The 25,697-nt window shown below is 41.2% G+C and overlaps 1 protein-coding gene across 1 annotated transcript in view; it reads left to right on the top strand.

Annotated features, from left to right (window-relative positions):
* Nucleotides 1-25,697, top strand: part of EXD2 (exonuclease 3'-5' domain containing 2) — a 50,994-nt gene that overhangs the window by 23,632 nt on the left and 1,665 nt on the right. The window contains exons 3-8 of the mRNA XM_010359729.2: nt 13,246-13,502; nt 14,893-15,019; nt 19,408-19,739; nt 20,758-20,864; nt 21,118-21,253; nt 22,292-22,648. Coding sequence (XP_010358031.1) covers nt 13,246-13,502; nt 14,893-15,019; nt 19,408-19,739; nt 20,758-20,864; nt 21,118-21,253; nt 22,292-22,648 — 1,316 coding nt within the window. The remainder of the gene's footprint in view (nt 1-13,245; nt 13,503-14,892; nt 15,020-19,407; nt 19,740-20,757; nt 20,865-21,117; nt 21,254-22,291; nt 22,649-25,697) is intronic.

Raw genomic sequence — 25,697 nt, 5'->3', positions numbered from 1 at the left:
ATTAGAGACAGGGTTTCGCCATGGTCTCGATCTCCTGACCTTGTGATCCGCCTGCTTCGGCCTCCCAAAGTGCTGGGATTACAGGCAGGAGCCACCGTGCCCAGCCTCTTGCTGGAATTTAATATTTAACATATCTGAGTCTCTCTAGATTCATTATATACAATTTCTTCTGGTCTCTTTTACAATTCCCTTTTTCTTTATTTGGCTTTGTCTAATCTGTTTAACCTGCCCCTGAGTCTTTTTTTAGACTTTTTTATTGTGAAATATAACACATCAAGAAAAGTGCCTGGAACAAAAATAAACACTGAATGATTTATGTAAAGGGAACAGCTGTGTAACTAGAAACTAGGTCAAGAAACACAAGATTACTAGGACTCCAGAAGCTCCCGTTGTGCCCCCTTGCAATCATTGTCCCCTCACTGCCCTCTAAGGGTTACCATTATCCTGTCTCATAGTACTTACTTTCTTGTTTTCTTTATACTTTTACTACTTAGGCATGCCTCCCTAAGCACTGTAGTTTAATTTTATCTATTTTTTAAATTTAGTATAAATGAATCATCGAGTATGTGCTCTTTTTTGGTCTGGCTTCTTTTTCCAGACATTGTGAGATTTACCTGTGTTGTGTGTGACTATGATTTGTTGCCATATAGTATTCCATGGTATAAATATACCATGACTTATTTTTCCATTCTATTAATGGACATATATACACACGTGTATCTATATATAGATACACTATATATAGACACGTGTGTATATATAGTGTATATGTAATATATATAGTATATAGTGTATATGTATATATACACATGTGTGTGTGTGTGTATATATAGTGTAAATATAATACAATATAGGCCAGGCATGGTGGCTCACACCTGTAATCCCAGCGCTTTGGGAGGCCGAGGCAGGTGGATCACCTGAACCTGAGGTCAGGAGTTCAAGACCAGCCTGGCCAACATGGTGAAACCCCGTCCCTACTAAAAACACAAAAATTAGCCAGGTGTGGTGACGCATACAGGTATAATTCTAGTTACTTGGGAGGCTGAGGCAGGAGAATCGCTGGAACCCAGGAGGCAGAGGTTGCAGTGAGCTGAGATTGTGCCACTGTACTCCAGCCTGGGTGACAGAGCGAGACTCCATCTCAAAAAAAAAAAAAAATGTGTGTTGTGTGTGTGTATAATACAATATATCATTTACATTTGGGGGCTTTTGCAAAGAATGGTGCAATTGAACATTTACATTCATTATTGGGCATATGTGTCTATGAGTGGAGTTCTGGGTCATGGAGTTTGTGTGTGTGTGCATGTGCACGCACAACTTTAACTTTTATAAATGATGCCAAACTGTTTACCAAGATCTTTTTATGAGTTTACCTTCCCATCAGTAGCATATGAATGATCCCATTGTTTCCAGCTGTTTTGAGAAGTGATTATACTAATTTAACCTCCCTGTATATGAAAATTGCCTTTGTTTTACATCCTTGTCCACATTTGGTACTGTCACATTTTAAAATTTTATCCATTCTGTTGGGCTTGTAGTAATAGTTCACTATTATTTTAATTTGCATATTCCTAATTACTAATGAAATTGAACATCTTTTTGTATTTTATTGGTCATTTAGATATCCTCCTTTATGAAGTGTCTGTTCAAGTCTCTTGCCTCATTTTCTTTTTTTTTCTTGCCTCATTTTCTATCGAGTTATCTTTATAGAAGTTCTTTATATATTCTGCATATGAACCTCTGAGAGTTAAATTTATGCTGTAAATGTTTTCTCCCATTCCGTGAATTGCCTTTACATTCTTTTAATGTTTTCTTTTGATAAACAGAAGATCTGTGTAGTAAAGTTTGTCAGGTCTTTTCTTATACACAGTCATGAACATATTCTCCCCATGTTATTTTCTTGGAGTTTTATGGTTTTAACCTTGGCGATTCAGATTTACCATCCACCTGAAATTGATTTTTTAGGTGTGTTTGTATATGATGTGCAGTAGGGTTAAGTTTAATTTTTTCTCTCAAAGGGATAGCCAATCTGCCTAGAATCACAGATTGAAAAGATAAACCTTTCCTGATTGCTCTGCAATGCCACTTTATCACAAAATGGGTGTCTATATGTGTCTAGATCTGTTTTTGTCTTCATTGTCTATTTTTCTATTCTCCCACCAATTATTATATATTCTTTTATTTACCTTTGCTTTAAAATAACTCTGGATATCTGGGACAGCAAGACCTGCCATCTTGTTTTTTCCCACAATATCTTGGATAATCTTGATACTCTACATTTTCTTTTGTGAGATGGAGTCTCACTCTGTCACCTGAACTGGAGTGCAGTAGCATGATCTCAGCTCACTGCAGCCTCCACCTCCTGCGTTCAAGCCATTCTCCTGCCTCAGCCACCCGAGTAGCTGGGACAATAGGTGCCTGCTACCACACCTGGCTTGCATTTTCTTATACGTTTTAGAATCAATTTTCAGGTCCTATAAAATTTTCTTGAAATTTTAATTGAGATTGTATTGTATAGGTAAGTTTGTAGGGAACTGACTTCTTTATATCGTTGAAGGGTTTTTAAAAATTGACATGAAATTGTATGTATTATATATAATGTTTCATGCATATATACATTGTGGGATAATTTAGCTAATTAACAAATGCATTACTTCACATAGTTATCATTTTTTAATGATGAGAACACTTAGCATACACTGTCTTTGCATTTTAGTAATACAATATATCATCATTAACTATAGTCACCATGCTGTACACTAGATCTCTTGAACTCATTCCTCCTATATAACTGTAATTATATATTCTTGATCAACATTTTCTCATCCTCCTCTCCTCCCAACCATCCTAGCCTGTGGTAACTACTATTCTACTCTACTTCTATGAGATCAACTCTTTTATTTTTTATTTTTACTTTTTAGAGACATGTTCTCGCTCTGTCACCCAGGCTAGAGTGTAGTGGTGTGATCATAACTCACTACAGCCTTGAGATCCTAGGCTCAATCAGTCCTGCCTTACCCTCCCAAGTAGCTAGGACTACAGGCACACACTACTACAACTGGCTAATTTTTATTTTTTTTAAGAGATGAGGTCTCACTATGATTCTTAGGCTGGTATTGAATTTCTGGCCTCAAGTGATCCTTCCACCTCAGCCTTCCAAGTAGCTGGGATTACAGGAGGGAGCTACAATGCCCACCAAGATTAACTTTTTTAGATTCCACATATGAGAGAGCTCATGCAGTATTTATCTTTCTGTGCCTGGCTTATTTCACTTAACAACATAATGTCTTCCAGATTTAGCCATGTTGTCACAAATGACAAGATTTCATTATTTTTTACGGACAAATAGTATTCCATTTTAGAGAGATATATCTATATCACATTTTCTTTATCCATTCGTCTGTTGACGAACACTTAGGTTGATTCTGTATCTTGGCTATTATGAATGGTGCTGCAGTAAACATGGGTGTGCAACTATCTCTTTGACATACTAATTTTATTTCACTTGAGTATATATCCAGTAGTGGAATTGCTAGACCACAATATTGAGTTTTTGAATCTAAGTATTTGTTTAGACCTTTAGTTTCTCTTAATAATGTATTTATAGTTTTCTGTGATTTTTAAATTTAAGTATAAGTGGAGATTTTAAACATTTTTCTGTTTCTGGTACATGGAAATGCAATTGAGTTTTACATATTTCTCTTATATTAAGGAACCTTTCTAAACTCACTTATTCTAATTACTTGTAGATTCTTTTGGATTTCTATGTAGACTATTATCTTTGAAAATGACAATGTTATTTCTTTCCCGTCCTTGACATTTTTTCTTTCTTTTCTTGCCTTGGTGTACCTGGCTAGGATCACAGTACAGCGTTCAGTAGATGTGGTGATAGTGGACATCTTTGACTTATTCCCTATCTCAAAATGACAGCCTTTTTTTTTTCTTTTTTTTTGAGACGGAGTCTCGCTCTGTCCCCCAGGCTGGAGTGCAGTGGCCGGATCTCAGCTCACTGCAAGCTCCGTCTCCCGGGTTTACGCCATTCTCCTGCCTCAGCCTCCCGAGTAGCTGGGACTACAGGCGCCCACCACCTTGCCTGGCTAGTTTTTTGTATTTTTTAGTAGAGACGGGGTTTCACCGTGTTAGCCAGGATGGTCTCGATCTCGTGACCTCGTGATGCTCCCGTCTCGGCCTCCCAAAGTGCTGGGATTACAGGTTTGAGCCACCGTGCCCGGCCAGAATGACAGCTTCTAACATTTCACCTTGAAGTATAATATCTGCAGGAGGTTTGTAGATCCGTTTATCAGATTAAATATGTTCATTTCTACTCTTGGTTTGCTAAGAGTGTTTTTTTTTTTTAAATCATGAACGGTTGGTGAATTTAATCAAATTTTTCTGCATTTCTTGAGATAATTATGTATCTTTTCTCCTTTATTCTGTTATTGTGTTGAAATACATTGATTTTTGAATTCCTGGGATAAATCCAACTTGACCATGATGTCTTATTCTTTTTATACATTGCTAAGTTCATTTTGCTAATGTATTTTAGAGGATTTAAAACAAAATCTGTTTATGAGTCATATTGGCCTATGATTTGTCTTTCTTAAAATTGCCTTGTCAGGTTATGTATGTATTTATTTATTTTTGAGACGAAGTCTCGCTCTTTCACCCAGGCTGCAGTACAGTGGCACAATCTTGGCTCACTGCAACCTCTGCTTCCCGGGTTCACGAGATTCTCATACGTCAGCCTCCCGAGTAGCTGGGATTACCACACCCAGCTAATTTTTGTATTTTTAGTAGAGACGGGGTTTCACCATGTTGGTCAGGCTGGTCTCGAACTCTTGACCTCAGGTGATTTGCCTGCCTCGGCCTCCCAAAGTGCTGGGATTACAGGCATGAGCCTCTGCACCCGGCATTTTTTTTTTTTTTTTTAAAGAGACAGAGTTGGGCTGGGTACAGTGACTCACTCTTGTAATCCCAGCACTTTGGGAGGCTGAGGCGGGTGGATCACGAAGTCAGGAGTTTGAGACCAGCCTGGCCAACATGGCGAAATCCCGTCTCTTCTAAAAATGCAAAAATTAGCCAGGATTGCTGGCGGATGCCTGTAATCACAGCTACTGGGGAGGCTGAGGCAGGAGAATCACTTGAAACCTGAAGGCAGAGGTTGCAGTGAGCCAAGATTGTGCCACTACACTCCAGCCTGGTCAACAAGAGTGAAACTCTTTCTTAGTCAATCAGTCAACAATAAGAGATAGGGTTGTCCTTTTGCCTAGGTTGGAGTGCAGTGGCTCAGTCATAGCTCACTGCAGCCTCAGATTCCTGGGCTCAAGCGATCCTCCCACCTCAGCCTTACAGGTAGCTGGGACTACAGGTGCACACCACCACACCTGGCTAATTTTTTATTTTTTTGTGGAGATGGGGGTCTCGCTGTGTTGCCCAGACTGGTGTCAAACTCCTGAGCTCAAGCAGTCCTCCTGCCTCAGCCTCCAAAAGTGCTGGGATTACAGGTGTGAGCCACTGTGGTTGGCCATTGTCAGGCTTTGATTAAAAAAAGTTATGCTAGCTTCATACAACAAATTAGGGGTGTTTCCTATTTTTATGTTCTCTGGAAGAATTTGTATAAGACTGTCTTTCTTTTTTACTTAAATGTTTAGTTAGAATCTACTGGTGAAGCCATCTGGAGTTTTCTTTTAAGGGAAGTTTTTGAATTATGGATATAATTTCTTGAATCGTTATGGAGCTATTCATATTTTCTATTAATGTCTCAGTTTTGATAAATTATATATTTCATCTATCATCTAAATATGTTATCTTTTAAAATGTTTAATTACTGGCATAAACCAAGCATAGTGGCGCATGCTTGTAATCCCACCACTGTGGGAGGCTGAGGCGGGAGGATCACACTTCAGGCTAGGAGTATGAGACCAGCCTGGGCAACACAATGAAAATCTGTCTTTACAAAAAATTTAAAAAATTAGCCTGGCATGGTGGTGTGAATCTGTAGTCCCAGATACTCAGGAAGCTAAGGTGGTAGGATGGCTTGGGCCCAGGAGTCCAAGGCTGCAGTGAGCTATGATCACGCCACTGCACTACAGCCTGGGCAACAGAACGAGACCATGTCTCCCCCTCCAAAAAAAAGTATTGACTGGCCGGGCGAGGTGGCTCATACCTATAATCCCAGCACTTTGGGAGGCCAAGCAGGTGGATCACGAGGTCAGGAGTTTGAGACCAGCCTGGCCAACGTGGTGAAACGCCGTCTCTACCAAAGATACAAAAAAGAAAAAAAAAAAAGCCAGGCGTTGTGGTGCACACCTGTAATCCCAGCTACTTGGGAGGCCGAGGCAGGAGAATTGCTTGAACCCGTGAGGCAGAGAGGTTGCAGTGAGCCGAGATTGTGCCATTTCACTCCAACCTGGGTGACAGGGTGAGACTCTATCTCAAAAAAAAAAAAAAAATTATTGGCATATATTTGTTTATGATATCCTCTGACAATTTTTTCCCCGTTTGGTAGATATCTAGGAATGTCTCTTTTTTCATTCCTGACTTTGCTTACTTGTGCTTCTCTCTTTTTTCTTGATAATCCCTTCCATGGGTTTATCAATTTTATTAGTGTTTTCAAATAACCAGCTTTTCACTTTGTTGATCTTCTTTATATTTGTGGTTAATTGATTTCTGCTCTTATTTCTATTGTTTCTTTCCTTCTGTTCTCTTGCGTATAATTTCTTATTCTTCATTATTCTTCAACCAACTTTAGTCTGACATCTTTCCATATTACTCCACTGAAACTGATCAAGTTGATGGCTTTCTTGTTTTCTAGTCCAGTGGACACTTATTTGGACTCATTATTCTTGCTCCCAAAAGCATCACACTCACATTCTTCTGTCTCCTGTCTTGTTTTACCTGATATCTAAATATTGAAATGGATCAGGCTTGGTCTCCCAGATAGTGGGTGGCTACAAGAGCCAAACAGATTCCGTAAATGAATGATACAGAGTTATTGTTTGCATTTTTTAATACATAGGAATGTTCTCAAATTCATAAGGAAATATATTACCTTTCATTTTTTCTTTAAACATAAGGCCTCTAGGGTCTTTCATTTTTGTAGTTTTACTAGCAGCATAGATCCTGAGAAATATTTCTTTGTATTAGAAAAATAGTTGTGTACAAATATGATGGGAAGTGGAAGATGACAGTTGGCTTCAGTTGAAAAGACATCCTGGTGAATTAGAGAATTCATGCCTCATATAAATGAGAAAGCTGCCATATAGTTCAAGCCAACTGTTATTGGATTGTCCAGTTCTTTAAAAAGAAACTTGGAGTGTGGATTTTTTAAAATGTGAACTCTACTAATTAAAAAATTCTGGCATAAGTTTTTAAATACTTGGAGATCAAAAATAATATGATAATAAAAGCATGTCTGTGAGTCAGCAGATGGATCCGTGGGCCACTAATTTATGTCTTCTAATTTACATTCCTTTCCTGTATTCTCATCTAATTGTATGGCTTTAAATACCATTGATATGGTGATTACTCTCAAAATCAGAATGCCAATCTTTCATATCCACCTGCCTACTTGACATCTCTCCTTGAATGTCTAATAGTCATCTCAACCTTAACATGTTCCTAACAGAACTCATTCTTGATTTTTCTTCCCAAACTTGTTATCCCTAGTCTTCCCCACCTTTAAGATTAAAATCAGTGAGACATTCTTCTCTCTGAGGGTTGTCCAACAGGATGGTGATATGATTGAAAGTCAGAGATAAACAGACAGTTATAATATGTTAAATTTCTTTAATGGCAAAATATATGCAAATTCAAAGAAGTGGTTATACAAAGCAGGAAATAACACAGCATGCTATCTCAAAGAGATATAGGTTTCTTTGAGTTACCTATAATGAGGTGTAACTGTGGATAAATCACCAGTACAAAATGAATATCCTGCCATGTTTTAGAAGCTATTATTGCCCTTCTCCTGAGGCAGGTGGAGACATTAAATACCTTTTTGGTCTTCTGACTCCTGCCTGGTCCTTTCTGGAGACTCTGGCTACATATTTCCTTGCATAACAGGTACAAATAATTGGTGCAGTAAAGGTTGAGCGAGGTGATTTTCCCAAAACCATCATCCTGTAGACCCAGTGTATTAGTCCATTCTTGCCCTGCTGTAAGGAAATACCTGAGACTGGCTAATTTATAAAGAAAAGAGGTTTAATTGGCTGTACAGGAAGCATGGCAGCATCTGCTTCTGGGGAGGCCTCCAGGAGCTTTTACTCATGGTAGAAGGCAAAGCGGGAACAGGCATCTTACACGGAAGGAGCAGGACCAAGATGGCGGGGAGGTGCCACACACTTTTCTTTCTTTTTTTTTTTTTTGAGACAGGGTCTCACTCTGTCACCCAGGTTGGAGTGCAGTGGCGCGATCTTGGCTCACTGCACTCTCCAGCTCCCAGGCTCAAGTGATCCTCCCACCTCACCCTCTGGAGTAGCTGGGACTACAGGCACACACCACCATACCCATCCCCATGTGGTCCAGGCTGGTATCAAACTCCTGGACTTAAGCGATCCGCCCACCTTGGCCTCCCAAAGTGCTGGTATTATAGGCATGAGCCACCACACCCAGCCACCACACATTTTTAAACAACCATTATCTTGAGAACTCACTCAGTATGCAGTACCAACGTGGAAGGGTGCTAAACCATTTATAAGAACTCCATCTCATGATCCAGTCATCTCCCACCAGGCTCTACCTCCAACATTGGGGATTAGAATTCAACATGAGATTTGGGTGGGGACACAGATCCAAACTATATCACATCCCTACTACCTCCTAAGTCTAAGCTTCAAGTATCTCTCACCTGGACTATTGCAAATCTTCCCCTGACTGGCGTCCCTGCTTTGACTCTTGCACATGTAGCAATCCTTTCTCCGTACAGTAACTAACAAAAATACAGATCAGATTATGTCAGTCCTCTGCCCAAAATCTTTCCATTGCTTAGAGTAAAATGCAGGTGGCCAGGTGCAGTGGCTCACGCCTGTTATCTCAGCACGTTGGGAGGCCAAGGCGGGTGGATCACGAGGTCAAGAGATCGAGACCATCCTGGCCAACATGGTGAAATCCCGTATGTACTAAAAATACAAAAATTACCTGGGCATGGTAGCAGGCACCTGAAGTCCCAGCTACTCAGGAGGCTGAGGCAGGAGAATCGCTTGAACCCGGGAGGCGGAGGTGGCAGTGAGCTAAGATTACACCACAGCACTCCAGCCTGGCAACAGAGTGAGACTCCGTCTCAGAAAAAAAAAGAATAAAACGCAAATGTCTCAATTACCTGCATGCTCTTAAGGTCTTACTTGCTGTAGCTTCTTTCAGCATCTCTGATTTTGTCTCCTCCTACTCTCTTCCCATCCTACTCTTACCAGCGTCTAGCCACAGTGGGCCTTAGTTCTATTGCCTGAACAGGGTAAACTCATTCCTATCTCAAAACCCTGGCCTAAATTTAACTGATACATAAATTCCACAAACTAGGGGTGCTCATTTGTTAACCTGTTCCAGCCCAGAAGATGGTCCCACGTCGTTCTTTGCTGCCTTCGTGAAGTCATTTAAACAATCACAGGCCCTTCCAGAAACCATTTTTTAAGAATACTGTTTTGTTTTGTTGGTTTTTTTCTTTTAAGAATATTGAAGCCAAAATGGATTATCCCCTGGCTTCTGGAAGGAGGACTCTAACCCAGTGTTCTCTAAATGAATCACTGAAACAGCAGAGTGTTACACATTGTATCTGTAATGATTGGTGGTATTACTCAGTTAAACTTTGTGTTTTGTGTATCTATAACACATTAATGCAGCAATATATGTGTGTAATTTATAAATATATGTAGTATATGTCTCAAACTTCTATATATGTTGACTAATTTTATTTAATCTAGGATTAAATGTGTCACTTTTTAATGATGTTGATAAGCCAAGGGTTTCTTGTTTTCCATTAATAGTGATGTCAGGGCAAAAAGACATTAGAAAGCAAAAGGGGAGAAATATGAGAAATAAAGACTAAGTATCTTTTTCTTTAAGCTAAATTGACTGTCCTAGAACCATTATTCTTCCAATTATATATTCAATATAAGTTATGTAGCTAGAGGAATCATAAACATTTGGATTCCTAGTGAGAAAACTTTGATTATAGTATATTGGATCTTAAGCACAATCCAGAAACATTAAAGACAACTCAATTTACCTATCTGTCTATTTATCTAGTTATTTATTTAATGTATTTTATCTTTTTCTTTTCTTTTTACTCACCACTATATTAACAAGGAAATCAATGTATGGTAGACAATGAGACGTGATTGTAAAGAGGTACAAATATCCAACCTTAGAAATTTGTAGTGAGTTTTATGTCAAATTAGCAGTTCTAGCTATTAGAAGTAGAGATTTATAGCTTTTTCTTGGAGAAAGTTGATATCACAGAGGGAAGGAACTACTCATTAATTTTTAAAAAGGTAATTTGGTCACATCCAGATGAATTATTAGAGAACAGGAACCCCAGTAGTCAAGTTTTTTATAGGTGTTTTTAACCTTGGCGGAGCCCCAAGAAATAGACAATGAGATCAAACTGGCATGCTTTCGTGTGAGGATACGGAAATAGCCCTCATTGGTAAAGCAGTGCCTAAGAAGGAAGCCTAAGTCTTTTGTGGTTAGATCATGGTTTTACTCCACCTTAGAAAAGAAGTTGAGGGCTAGAGGTATCTCACGCCTGTAATCCCAGCACTTTGGGAGGCTGAGTGGGTGGATCTTTTGAGGTCAGGAGTTTGAGACCAGCCTGGCCAATATTGTGAAACCCTGTCTCTATTAAAAATACAAAAATTAGCCAGGTGTCATGGCAGGTGCCTATAATCCCAGCTACTCATGAGGCTGAGGCAGGAGAATCACTTGAACCCGGGAGGCAGAGGTTGCAGTTAGCTGAGATTGCGCTACTGTACTCCAGCCTGGGCAACAGAGCAAGACTGGGAAAAAAAGTTGAGGGCCAGAGCCCTCCCCAATTTTTTTTTTTTTTTTTTAACAGCAGTTCTTTTGTGATCTTGACTATTTCCTCTGTGTGATTTTGGTCACTTCAACTATGCAGTGTCCCTCCTCTGATTAATTGTGACACTTTGCTTGAAACATTCCTTTGGCATTTGCCATGTCATTTTGTGTGTGTGTGAGCTTGTGTTTATGTGTATCCATCCTGCTCTTCCTATAAGATTATAAATTCTTTAAATCAGCACGCTGTCTTCCATTACTTTGTATGCAACTGTGGCACTGCAGGCCCAGCAGGCAGCTAGCACAGTAGCGAGAGGACCACATTGCCCTAGAGCAGTTTCTCAGCCTCCTCACTATTGACATTTTGGGCAGATGATTCTTTGTTTTAAGGAACTATTTTGTACATTGTAGGATGTTTAGCAGCCTTCTGGCCTCTGCTTACTAGATGCCTATGTACTTCCTCCCCACTTGTGACAACCAAACATTTCTCCAGATATTGCCAAATGTCTCTTGGGGTACAAAATTACCCTCAGTTGAGAACTGCTATTCTAGGGACTGAGAAATTTAGGTGATAGTGTGATAGTCCTAGCTTTGCCATGATCTCACCATATTTGGTCAAACTAATTCACCTATATTCCTCTCCTGACAAGTGAGGAGGATTGGAATTTATTGGGTACTTAATCTGGGTTCTGTCGATAGCTTTAGGGAAACTTTAATCCCTTGAAAATGTATGTGAGTTTTGTGTATACATTTTTCTAGGAATAACATCCTTAACTTTCAGCATTTTTTCAAACCTTTCTATGACCCCAAAAATACTAAGCTTCAGCCAGGCACAGTGGCTCATGCCTGTAATCCCAGCACTTTGGAAGGCTGAGGCAGAAGGATCACTTGAGGTCAGGAGTTCGAGACCAGGGCAACATGGTGAAACTTCATCTCTACAAAAAATACAAAAATTAGCTGGGTATGGCTGTGCATGCCTGTAATCCCAGCTACTCAGGAGGCTGAGGCAGGAGAATTCCCAGCACTTTGGAAGGCCGAAGCAGAAGGATCACTTGAGGTCAGGAGTTCGAGACCAGGGCAACATGGTGAAACTTCATCTCTACAAAAAATACAAAAATTAGCCGGGCGTGGCTGTGCACGCGTATAATCCCAGCTACTTGGGAGGCTGAGGCAGGAGAATTGCTTGAACCCGGGAGGCAGAGGTTGCAGTGAGCCAAGATTGAGCTGCTGCACTCAAGCCTGGGCGACAGACCCAGACTCCGTTTCAAAAAAAGAAAAAAGATTAAACCTTGATCACTTACTGTATAAAGTTTTTTTGTATCTTTTAAGATTTAAAGGCCCTAACTTATGCTCAATATATATATATTTTTTATTTTTATGAACGCCATTTGTGACTAGAAAATGCTGAGAAAGCACTTTGTGCTACCAGGATTTATTATATTATCAGGTACCACTTATCTCCTACCTCTTTTTAAAAATTGGATCTTGAGTCAGTGATGATAAGGTAAATGACTAGAGTTACCTGCGTGTACATTAGAGAGGCTGGATAATGAAAAGAGGATGTTTATCGTTTCACACTGTACTCCTTAGCCTTTTTTCCTTAGCCTTTTTTTTTTTTTTTTTTTTTTGAGATGGAGTTTCACTCTTGTCTCCCAGGCTGGAGTGCAGTGGCGCAATCTCGGCCCACTGCAACCTCTGCCTCCTGGGTTCAAGTGATTCTCCTGCCTCAGCCTCCCATGTAGCTGGAATTATAGGCATGTGCCACCACGCCCAGCTAATTTTTGTATTTTTGGTAGAGTTGGGGTTTCGCTGTGTTGGCCAAGCTTGTCTCGAACTCCTGACCTCAGGTGATCTGCCTGCCTCAGCCTCCCAAAGTGCTGGGATTACAGGTATGAGCCACCGCGCCCGGCCTCCTTAGCCTTGTAAAACCAGCATGTTCTATATGACTGCCAGTGTATGTCCCAGAGCTCCCCTGTGTCAGCTGGTCACTGTTTATGGACCACTCGTATTTCAGGCCTTGGTGTTTGGGGTTCTCGGTAACCTTTGTTGAGGTTGCTGCTTCACAAAGTCCATTGCATTCGTTACTGTAGGCTTATCTGTAGATGCAAACCAAAACCTGGTCAGATGCTCCCTTTGGGAATTTAAGGATTCACCTCTTAGACTTTTTTGTCACAGTTATATGTTGTGCTTGCTGCTGTGCTAAGGTGTGAACCACAACCCTGTCTTCCTCTGTTGCAGGTAAATTTGGAAGGCAAAGCCAGCCCTCTGTCACTTCTACAAATGGCCTCCCCAAGTGGCCTCTGTGTCTTGATTCGCCTGCCTAAGCTAATCTGTGGAGGAAAAACACTACCAAGAACGTTACTGAATATTTTGGCAGATGGCACCATTTTGAAAGTTGGAGTGGGATGCTCAGAAGATGCCAGCAAGCTTCTGCAGGATTATGGCCTCGTTGTTAGGGGGTGCCTGGACCTCCGATACCTAGCCATGCGGCAGAGGTGTGGTTTGTATGAATGCTGGGATTCCTGTAGCTGTGGGACAAATATTTTAGCCAGATTTGTAGATGCCTGGGAATCAGTAGTGAAACATGTGAAATTGTATAGGAGACTACAGGCTTCTAAGATGCGTATTGCATTTGTGAGAAGACATTCCAACTTCTGTGAAACTTTGGTTACCTAGAATTAGTCTTTTTAGATCAAACATTACTGAGATATCTCACAGCTATAGGCTAAAAGCTGGTGGTCCCATTGGCTAAATTATGGCTGCAAAGGGTTTTTGGTTTTCTTTTTTCCCGTATGATATTTTTGGAAATTTTTATTTAAATCAAGAAGATTTAATGTAAAAATCTGTATTTCTGGCTTCTCTTGAAAAATTAGGTAATCTGACTACACTGAGTCTACAGTTCTAGATGGCAGCATTTGGCTGGGTAGCATATGTGCCCTTTAGATGAGCATGCTCTGTTCAGTTTGCCCACCACTCCCATTGTAACCCCTGGCTCCTCCTGATAAGCCTTTGAGTTTACAGACCCTGCTTTAGGCCAAAAATGATGGTAGACCGGCCCTTATCTGGGAGGAAGAGAGATTTCCTTTAGAATTTTACTCCTACGGAAATTTGATTTCAGCTTGTCTTTTTGGGGCGGGGGGTCATAATTACCTCCTCATGTTTATGTACAGGTCCTCATTTATAACCTTGTGGACTAAAACAGCCTCTTGCCCTGCCTGAAGTGACACAGTCACTACAAGGTTGGAGATTTGGTAAACTAAGAGAAGGCCTGATTAAAATCTGTGCTTACCACAATTTTTTAGTATAAAATGAAATTTTATTTTAGTTTGTTAGTTTGGCTTATATAAAGCTCTTATAAGTGAAGTATAATTTTTTAAAGTAACACATTAAGATATTGCTGTAAAAATTAAAACTGTGAAAGTCTATGGGGTGTAACAGTAAAAGCCTCCCTTCATCAGGCCCTCCTTTCTTTGGCACCAGCTCCCCAGAGGTGCCACTGTCACTGTGTGCTGTTAGAGGCAGCGTGGATAGAGGCTAAAAGCTGACTCGGGAGCAGACTGCATGGGTAGGAGTCTCAGGGCTGCCACTTGCCAGCTGTATGACCTTTGGCACAGTACTAAGCCTCTCTGTTCCTCAGTTTCCTCATCTGTAAAGTAGAGATGATAATGTAGCCACCTCTCGGGGTTGGTGTGAGTATTGAATGAGTTAAACTACAGAAAGGATTTATAAAGTGTTTCACAAATAGATAAATTATCATTTTCTTTGATGTCTAGTGAGATTGAGTATGTTATCTCTTTATTGGCTATTTATATGTCTCTTTTGATTTTCTTGTTCATGTCCTTTGCCCATTTCTGATGCATGGTTTTATTTCTTTCTTTCTTTTAGAAACAATTTGCTCTGTAATGGGCTTAGCCTGAAATCCCTCGCTGAGACTGTTTTGAACTTTCCCCTTGACAAGTCCCTTCTACTTCGTTGCAGCAACTGGGATGCTGAGACTCTTACAGAGGACCAGGTACTTCTTATCAGAGTAGTTGAAGAATGGAAGGTCATTGTTTCTGAAGTATAACTGTTTATAAAATTAAAATTCTCGGCCAGGCGTGGCCGGGCGCAGTGGCTCACACCTGTAATCCCAGCACTTTGGGAGGCCGAGACGGGTGGATCACGAGGTCAGGAGATCAAGACCATCCTGGCTAACACAGTGAAACCCCGTCTCTACTAAAAATACAAAAAATTAGCCTGGCGTGGTGGCAGGTGCCTTTAGTCCCAGCTACTTGGAAGGCTGAGGCAGGAGAATGGCGTAAGTAAACCCGGGAGGCGGAGCTTGCAGTCCGCAGAGATCGCGCCACTGCACTCCAGCCTGGGCCACAGAGCGCAACTCCGTCTCAAAAAAAAAAAAAAAAAAAATTAAAATTCTCAAATATAGTATAAGTATTGGATGGAGATGCCTTAAAATGGATTCATTCTCTGGTGATAATCCAGTTAACTGGTCTACAATAAAATAATCACTTAAATAAAAGATAAAGAGTCCTGCTGTTGTTTCATTTTTGAGATGGAGTCTCACTCTGTTACCCAAGCTGGAGTACAGTGGTACGATCTTGGCTCACTGCAACCTCTGCCTCCTGGATTAAAGCAATTCTCCTGCCTCAGAGATTACAGACGTGCACCACCACGCCCGGCTAATTTTTTTTGTATTTTTAGTAGAGATGGGGTTTCACCACGTTGGTCAGGCTGGTCTCAAACTCCTGACCTCAAATGATCCGCCCACCTCAGCTTCCAGGTGTGAGCCACTGCACCCGGTCAAGAGTCCTGATTTTTTTGACCTTTTACTATATGTTGGGCATTTCAGAAAAAGGAATTTTTTTTTTATGAATACAAATGCATAATTTAAAAAAAAACATAGTGTTATAAGTGTGTAGGAGTTATAACTTATTTTCAGAAGCAGTAAATAGTTCCCTGTATTACCTTTCCCCATTCCTAATCCTTCTTCCTTCTTCTCCTCAGAGGCAACCACTTTCATTTCTTTCTGGTAATTATCATTATACTTCTAAATTACATGCATGCGTTATTCTTCCTTATCTATATATATTATCTTTTGACTTCATACTATGGAAGATATGGTTTAGTACTCTTGCAGCTCCCCTGCCCCTAGACAAATACTTCTCTTCCCCATCCTCCCAATTTAGGCAAATCATCATTTTTATCAGGTTAATATCCAGTATTTATATTATTTATAGCTGAGTCACATAGTAAACTGCAGTTACTTTTATTTCCAGGATTAATAATTAGTATTTTGTTTGCATAGTGTCCATGTACCTATTGTTTCCACCCCAGACTCCTTACCAGAACTATGGATCTCCTCTGGGCTGGTTCAGACACCCATCAGGTCACTTACTTGTTTCCTTTTCCCTTGGAGCCTTCTTTCCTAGAGCCCTCTCTCATCTGGCTCCTCCCAGGACGGACTGCACTCTAGGCCTGCTGCCCAACTCTCCTCCTGGAATTTGCATTTACCATCAGCCTGGAATTCCCTTCACCTCTCTTTCATAGTAGATCCTCTGTTTTTTAAATTCCACGTCTTTTTCCTTTCTTGCTTTGGCGGAGTACGTTCATAACAGCTTCTTGAGAAAGGGAGCATGAGAAGTAAAAAAAAAAATGTCAGTAACCGTGTCTTTTCTCTCAGGTGACTTAGTTTCTCCAGAGATGAATCTTCTAGTATTCTATTCAAGAAGCGTAAGCCCCACTACCTATATTCCAGTCACTGAGTGGGGGAAAAGCGCCAGTGGTCTTAACATTCAGTGTGTAATCTCTCCCTTAATCCCCCTTTCTTCAGGTGACATTTCGTCCCTCCCTTCAGTTGTGAGTGGTATTACCAGGTCCAGATCCTCTGTGGTTTAACCATTATATGATTTAAACTTTCACTGTCTTTTGGGCTAGGGGAGGGATAGTTGTCTGGTCCTGTGCTGTAAAGGAGGAGAGCAGGGTGTAAGTGTTCTCTATGGAGATTTCACCTTACCCTTCTGTTTTCACCCTTGCCTTCACAGATACCTGGTGTCTCTAGTCCTCATGCTTTCCTGGTTCTGTGGCTTAAACCCATTAGAACTTAGGCTTTTTGCCATACCACTTGCATAGGCCTAGTTTCAACCTTGTTTGCTGAGTCAGTTACCACTTGTTCATCCTTGAGAAATGTTAACTGGTTTCCAAAGTAGCTACACCATTTTGTATTCCCACCAGCAGTGTATGAGGGTGCCGGTGTTCTACATCCTTCCTGACATTTGTTATTGTCAGTCTTTTCCATTAGAGCCATCCTAGTAGGTATGAAGTGGTATTTCATTGTGGTTTTGATTTACATTTCCCTCGTGAGTAATGATGCTGGACGTCTGTTCATGTGCGTATTGGCCATTTGTATATCTTCCGTGGAGAAATGTGTATTCATACATATCCTTTGCCCATGTTTTAATCGGGTCATTTGTTATTTTATTTTTGAGTTTTAGGAATTCTTTGTATATTCTAGATCCTTTTCCGATAGATGATCTATAAAGTATTTTCTCCCATTATTTGTTTGAAGCACAATAGTTTTTAATTTTGATGAGCTCCAGTTATCAGTTTCTTTTTAAAAATCTCTTCTTTTAATTGCTTATGCTTTTGGTGTCACAGTCAATAAATCATTGCCTCACCCAAGGTCATGACGATTGGCTCCTATGTTTTCTTCTAAAAGTCATATAGTTTTAGCTCTTGCATTTAAATTTGTGATCCATTTTGAGTTAATTTTTGTGTGTCTTGTGAGGTAGGGGTCCACATTCACTCTTTTTCATGTGGACCTCCAGTCATCCTAGTACCATTTGTTTCTTTATCATTAGAAAATAATGTGTTAAAGAGAACTCTGAAGTCTTTGCATTCAAGCACACATTCTTCTGCGGGAAATAGTCTGCTAATAGATATGTAGATTGTTGGATCTAGGTGGAAAATTTTATCCAAACTTGTTTTACTCTAAAAGTATAAATGATCCTTACTAATAGAATTATTCACTGGCTTGGTTATTAAAGGTGAAGTAATAGAATTTTAAAGTCCTTATACTTTTTGTTGGGAAAACCTGTTAATTTTAGTTTTTAAAAATTTTATTTATTTTATTTTTTTTGAGATGGAGTCTCACTCTGTCGCTCAGGCTGGAGTGCAGTGGTGCGATCTCAGCTCACTGCAACCTCTGCCTCCTGGGTTCAAGCCCCAGGTTCAAGTGATTCTCCTACCTCAGCCTTCCGAGTAGATGGGATGACAGGTGCATGCCACCGTGCCCAGCTAATTTTTTGTATTTTTAGTAGAGACAAGGTTTCCCTATGTTGGCTATGCTGGTCTCGAATTCCTGACCTCAGGTGATCCGCCCGCCTCAGCTTCCCAAAGTGTTGGGATTACAGGCATGAGCCACCGTGCCCAGCGGAATTTTAGTTTTGACCACAGTACTTTTCCTTTTTTTTTTTTTTTTTTTTTTTTTTTTGAGATGGAGTCTTGCTCTGTCTCCCAGGCTGGAGTGCAGTGGCACGGTCTCAGCTCACTGCAACCTTCGCCTCCTTGGTTCAAGCGATTCTCCTGCCTTAGCCTCCCAAGTAGCTGGGTTTACAGGTGTCCGCCACCACACCCAGCTAATTTTTTGTATTTTTAGTAGAGACAGGGTTTCACCATGTTGGCCAGGCTGGTTTCGAACTCCTGACCTCAGGTGATCCACTCGCTTTGGCCTCCCAAAGTGCTGGAATTAAAGGTGTGAGCCACTGTGCCTGGCCCATAGTACTTTTCTTTATGACCAGCTTGCATATCACTAGTTGCTTAGGAGAATGACTTACTACTATTAAATAAATAAATTCCAGGAATGGGCCCTGTGACTTTGATTTGAGGCCCATGTTTGAAACCTATTTGTTTTCTTTGTTTTCAATATCTTATTAATGGATATGGCAGGTTATTTCTGATTGATTGACACAGACCTCTTAATGAATCATGATTTCAGCTATTCCAGAGGATGACTGCCTCCAAAGTGAATTTCATGTACTAGTTATCAGGCCTTTGTTAACTACCCTTCCCCCAAAGTTGAGAGAAATCTGTCCAGCAATTTGGTAGCAGATAGAAACTTCACTGATTTATATAGGTGAGGATTTTCCAGCATTTAGAGTAAGTCATTCTTTTAGCTATTTTAGTTAAAAACATAGCGAACATGAGAGTTAATCATGCTATTCAATTTACTTTTGTATAGTTTGAAAATTTTTATAATAAAAAGTTTTAAGGAAGTATATGGTGCCCAGGTTGTCGTACATTTTGAATTAGGATCCTAAGAGCTGTCTATTTCTTTGTGATTGACTTTGAAGTTGCTCTCTCTGGTTTGCCTTCCAGATTCCACTGATCTCTGACTTTTCTCTTCAGGTAATTTATGCTGCCAGGGATGCCCAGATTTCAGTGGCTCTCTTTCTTCATCTTCTTGGATACCCTTTCTCTAGGAATTCACCTGGAGAAAACAACGATGACCACAGTAGCTGGAGAAAAGTCTTGGAAAAATGCCAGGGTGTGGTCGACATCCCATTTCGAAGCAAAGGAATGAGCAGATTGGGAGAAGAGGTTAATGGGGAAGCAACAGAATCTCAGCAGAAGCCAAAACATAAGAAGTCTAAGATGGATGGGATGGTGCCAGGCAACCACCAAGGGAGAGACCCCAGAAAACATAAAAGAAAGCCCCTAGGGGTGGGCTATTCTGCCAGGTAACTGAGTCACTCCCTGTCTAGTAAAGAGTCAGTCCCAGCCTTAGCAAACAGTGTGGTGCTTCCCTTGGGTCTAGGGAGAAGGCTTGTAGTAGGGGAGCAGCAGCTCTCCAGGGGTTAATCTTGCTTTTTCTTTCCATCAGAGACGTTTGGACTCTCCTTTGCTTTATTTATGTATTTTTCTCCTTTTCCCCTCTTTTACTTTTTTATTTTTTGGCAGTTGGAGTGGAAATGAGGAAAGCTTAGCTTAGTTCTGTCATTGACCCTGATGTGACCTTAGGCCTTAACTTCTCCAACTGTAAATGGGGGTATAATTATCATTCCTTCCTTGTTTCAGGCTAGCTGCAAAAATAAATAACACGTAGTGCCTCATACTTTTCAGGAGAAATGCATCATTTGATTTCTTGTTCATATGTTAATTGATTATTTAGAATGACATCGAGCAAGAAAATGTTACTCTCTAGCCAATGAAAAATTTCCTGTATAACTTACTCCTCTATTGTAGGAAGATGACTAATAAGTACTTTGGAGCATAAATTTGGTCCCTGTAGCAAAATGCCTTTAGGAATTAATTGGATGATTAAATTGAAGGAAGTGTTATTGCGTGTGAGTTAGAAGTAAATCCACATGGCCCTCATTACTTTGACTTCAACTTTAAAATTTTTAATTTACTTTGTTTCACCCAGTGATTTGGCAATTTTCTTGTTGCTTGGTTCTTTTTTGCATTCACAGAAGAGCTGTGTGTAAACCACCCAACACACTCCCTAATGTCCTAATCCATAAGTTTAAAAACTAAAGGCATAAACTAATTCATTTTTAGGTCTGTTTCCTAGCCCAATGCAGGTGAGGATTAAACATGGTTTCTCACTCTGTTTGTTTTTTCCATAGTGGTGTGTTTGACCTTAGTGCTTAGTGTTGAGAACAGTTTGAGTCACTCAGAAGAGAGCATGGGAAAGCAACAGACATTTTGACCCACAGTTAGCTTTCGGTTTGAGATTTCTCTTTCCTTTCCCCACAGAAAATCACCTCTTTATGATAACTGCTTTCTCCATGCTCCTGATGGACAGCCCCTCTGCACTTGTGATAGAAGAAAAGCTCAGTGGTACCTGGACAAAGGCATTGGTGGTATGAGATTCAGCTGTCCTTGTTTATCTCTAATTAGGTGCTTTGGATGCTGGCAGGAGTGGGGAGTGAGATAAGGAAGAGGGAGGGATGGAGGAAGGCAGAGAGACCTTGAGATGCATGGGACTGGGTAGGCACAACCCAGAAATCTTGTTCTCTGCCAGGCCATAGCAGAGAACAGTGAAGGTAGTGCTGCTTCTTGGGCATGGTGGTGGGGGCAGGGGAACAGTCAAACACTGATGTCTCTTCTCTTAAGAGCTGGTGAGTGAAGAGCCCTTTGTGGTGAAGCTACGGTTTGAACCTGCAGGAAGGCCCGAATCTCCTGGAGACTATTACTTGATGGTTAAAGAGAACCTGTGTGTAGTGTGTGGCAAGAGAGACTCCTACATTCGGTGAGTGTGGCATTGGGCCACCCTGGTTGTCTGTGGCAGATGGAAATTGCTTTTGTAGCCATATGCGGAGCCTTTGGGGGCTGTGGCTGAGTCTGTCCACTTTGGCTGAGAGGCTTATCCCTGGCATCCAGCTTCCCCAAGAGCTTTGGTATTCTGCTGCCCTTGCTATAGTGGCCTTTATGCCTCCTGAGCCATTTCTCAGTTTCTGGAGTGCAACACTATGCTCAGTAATGGTCTGTCATGTGGAAAGCGGTTCCCTTTTGCTCATGAAAGACTAAAAACCAGTTCCTTCAGAAGCTGTGTTGTTCTCATCCTCTCTTGACTGGCTCACCAGCTTTTTGAGCCCTGGTTTTGTTCGTGGAGTATCCAGATGTCCTGAAGCCTGCCCTGTGCTGTAATACTGTTTCACATCAGGGTCCCTGCACCATGAGAGTGAGGCTGCCAACTACACCTGAGTGCCCAGACACTTGGGCTTTCTCCCTGGCTTCTGTGGAGTCACTCACTTTCCTCCTTTCTCCCCTGCAAAGTGAGACAAAGTCATTGCTGCCAAGAGTTTTTCCTGAGAGCTTAGTTCTCCTTAGAAAATAATGATGGACCCTGGTGAAGCAGGGAAATGGAGTAAGGTATTTGCTTCTCAGATGAAGGAAATTGGCTTTTTCAGGTTCCTAGGCCTTCTTGAGAGAGTTGTTGTCCAGGTGTCAAAAGGCCATTAGAGAATCTTTTCAGTTCTCTGAGACTTTCCCTTCTGGGAGCGCAGCCCTCTTGGAGGTTGTTATTAACCTCTTGCTACACTGGCCCTCCGTTGAAGCCCACAGCAGGTGATCTGTACTTACTTGCAGGAGAGAGGAAGCTAAGACATAGATGGGCTGAGAGTGGAATAGGTGATACTGCTTTTCTGTGATCTGTGTTGGGCGGTGGTGCTCAAGGCTTCCCAGTCATGGTTAGGCCCCAATTAGAACCCCAGTAGCCTGTCTGCTGTCTTCCCGTGTGCTCTGTCATACACTCATGAGCGCTGCTTTCTGGCTGGGCTTGTTCCAGGAAGAACGTGATTCCACATGAGTACCGGAAGCACTTCCCCATCGAGATGAAGGACCACAACTCCCACGATGTGCTGCTGCTCTGCACTTCCTGCCATGCCATTTCCAACTACTATGACAACCATCTGAAGCAACAGCTGGCCAAGGAATTCCAGGCCCCCATTGGCTCTGAGGAGGGCTTGCGCCTGCTGGAAGATCCTGAGCGTCGGCAGGTGCGTTCTGGGGCCAGGGCTCTACTCAACGCAGAGAGCCTGCCTGCTCATCGAAAGGAGGAGCTGCTGCAAGCACTCAGAGAGTTTTATAACACAGACACGGTCACAGAGGAGATGCTTCAAGAGGCTGCCAGCCTGGAGACCAGGTACAAAGCACAGTTCTGGTCAGGGAAGGGAGTGCGGGATGTACCAGGGACATTAATCCTCATTACTTAGTGAGAATGCTTGCCAGGGAGGGGGCATTGGCTGCTTAGGCACAGTGCCTAGCCTCATGCTTCACCTAGTAGGTGGCTAGTAGTTTAAGATACCTTAGAAGTGGAATAGAACAATCTACTTGAGGATTTCCTTTCCATAGGAAACTTGCTTTTTGTGAGGTCCCTATCTTTGACCTTTTTTAAGATCATACACTTAAGTTCAGTCATTTCTGTGATTAGCATGAGAGTGCAGTTGTGGTGGAGCTGCATCTTACACTTTCTATGCAGACGTAAATCCTCATGCCAGCTCATGAGATGAAGTAATAGTCCAATAATACCCTCAAAGTTCTGAAGTTCCCCATGAGATACAGTACATTCACCCCTCAGTATCCATCGAGGATTGGTTCCAGGACCTCCCTTGAATACCAAAATCCACCAATGCTTAAGTGCCTGATATACAATGGCATAGCATTTGCATATATCCTACACACATCCTCCTGTATACTTTCAATCACCTGTAAATTACTTATAATACCTAATACAATGCAAATGCTATGTAAATAGTTTTTATATTTTATTGTTTATGAAGTAATGAGAAAAAAGTCTGTATGTGTTCAGTACAGATAGTACAGATAGTTTTTTTTTTTTCCAAATAGTTTTGTGTGTATGTGTGTTTTTTTTTTTTTTGTTTTTTTTTTTTTTGAAATAGCTCTGTCACCCAGGCTGGAGTGCAGTAGCACTCTCTTGGCTCATTGTAACTTCCACCTCCCAGGATCAAGTGATCCTCTCACCTCAGCCTCCCAAGTAGCTGGGACTACAAGCATGCACCACCATACCCAGCTAATCTTTGTATTTTTTGTAGAGATGGGGTTTCACCAGGCTGCCCAGGCTGGTCTCAGATTCCTGACCTCAAGCAATCCACCTGCCTTGGCCTCCCAAAGAACTGGGATTACAGGCATGAGCCACTGTGCCTAGCCCTAAGTCGTTTTGATCTGAGGTTTGAATCCACAGATGCAGAACCCACAAAGATGGAGGGCCAATTCTATGTGTGGTTTTGTGTCTTTGACTTTATACAGGTCTGTGAGAACTGTGACTAATGAATTCATAGTTCCTATCTCACCTGCACTCCAGGGTATCGGCCCACTGAATGGAATGTTGAGCAGAATTGCTGTTACTATGTAAATTACTTTTCTCTTTTTTCCTTCCTTGCTTTCTCCCTCCTTCTCCATGAGTACATAGTTGAATTCATGTGACACAATGTAGTGTTCTGAAATGAGAAATGAATGGGCACATGGCTCAGATGGTAAGAACTCTGGGCTACCATGTGCAGTTCTGCCTCCCAACTGTCACTTTTTCCGACAGGACTAGGAGTTGAAATAAGGGAACTGATAAGTTCACAAAACCTTGAGAGTGATGCTGGTTGCCTATAGGGTTTTTGTTAACTGAAAAATTAAAATGTAACTCTAATTATAAGCAAATATTTAATTTTTTTAGAAAACAAAATTTTTTTTTACTCATGCTACTGATCTATTACAGATACTGCAAATATTTATTGAACAGATATTTATAGATATACTATATCTTACAGCAAACCAGCTAATAAACTTCACATAAATTTCCTTAATTGTTTCTCATGACAACCCGACAAAGTAGGATTTAGATTTCTTACTGGTTAACTGCTATTATATTTTAAATTTTAAAAATCTTTCAAAGTTTTAAAAGAATTATAGAATTTTATCCCCATAGCTATTTTGTGAGGTTGTAGAATAGATGTTGTTTTGTAAGTTTTTTGTTGGATACCCTGAGATTACAGTTAAGTAACTTGCCAAGGTCATATATATTACAAATTAGAGAGACTGGCTACTTTGACCCATTTCCAAATATGTTTTCTTTTCTTTTCCTTTTGTTTTTTCTTGAGATAGTCTCACTCTGTTGCTGCCCAGGCTGGAGTGCAGTAGCACAATCTCGGCTCACTGCAACCTCCACTTCCTGGGTTCCAGTGATTCTCCTGCCTCAGCCTCCCAAGTAGCTGGGATTACAGGTGTGTGCCACCACACCCGGCTAATTTTTGTATTTTTAGTAGAGGCAGGGTTTCACCTCGTTGGTCCGGCTGGTCTCAAACTCCTGGCCTCAAGTGATCCTCCCGCCTTGGCCTCCCAAAGTGCTGGGATTACAGGCATGAGCCACCACGCCCAGCCGCCAATATGTTTTCTAAAGCAGCTAAACCTCCCCTTTCAGCCACAGACTTTTCTAACAAATTCATCTTGCTGAATTGGATAGATGAATGCTGGACTTGTGACTGAGAAGAACAGTTGTTTGGAGACAGACAAGTTAGTGGGAAGTGCATGAGCTAAATATTAATAATAAAGTGTCTGCAGATACCCAGAGACACCAACACTGCTGGGATGGTGGGCGTCTTGGGAGGGAGGATTGAAAGTGGGGTATGAATGTAGGGAGAGGAAAGTGTGTGGGGGCAGGGTACTTCCTTGAGGAAGGCCATCTTTATTCACAGGAGGTGAAAGCACCATTCACATGGCATTGGAGCAGTTTTGAAGGACTCTGCTTAGGAAGGAGGGAGGGATTCATCTCATTTAATGGCACCATTTGCACAACTGAGCAACCATGGTAGCATTTCACTGTGACTAAAACACTTCTCACCACTGTGGCTTGGCATCTTTTTGTGAGAAAGAAGGCTCTAAAGAAATATGCTACCTTGCATTTTATATTCAGTTATTAAATTGTGTTGTGAAAAAGTGTAACATATGGGCTGATTTAACAGCCTCATATAAATACTGTGTCGCAGAATGAACAACTTAAAAGAGGGGTGAACTGGTCACTGGGTAATCCTGGAAGAAATGGAAGACCAGCATTCTTCAGCCATTATCAGCTGGATGGTAGGGCCCCGCTCGTGGGAGCTGAACATTATACAGTGGCCTTCCTGTCAGTAGGGCTCAGAACCCTGGAATACCTTCTGTTGGAATTGTGAGTTGTATGTTCAATC

The sequence above is a fragment of the Rhinopithecus roxellana genome, chromosome 5, assembly GCF_007565055.1.
Source record: "Rhinopithecus roxellana isolate Shanxi Qingling chromosome 5, ASM756505v1, whole genome shotgun sequence".
Lineage (NCBI taxonomy): Eukaryota > Metazoa > Chordata > Mammalia > Primates > Cercopithecidae > Rhinopithecus > Rhinopithecus roxellana.
This window is presented reverse-complemented; position numbering and strand designations above follow the sequence as displayed.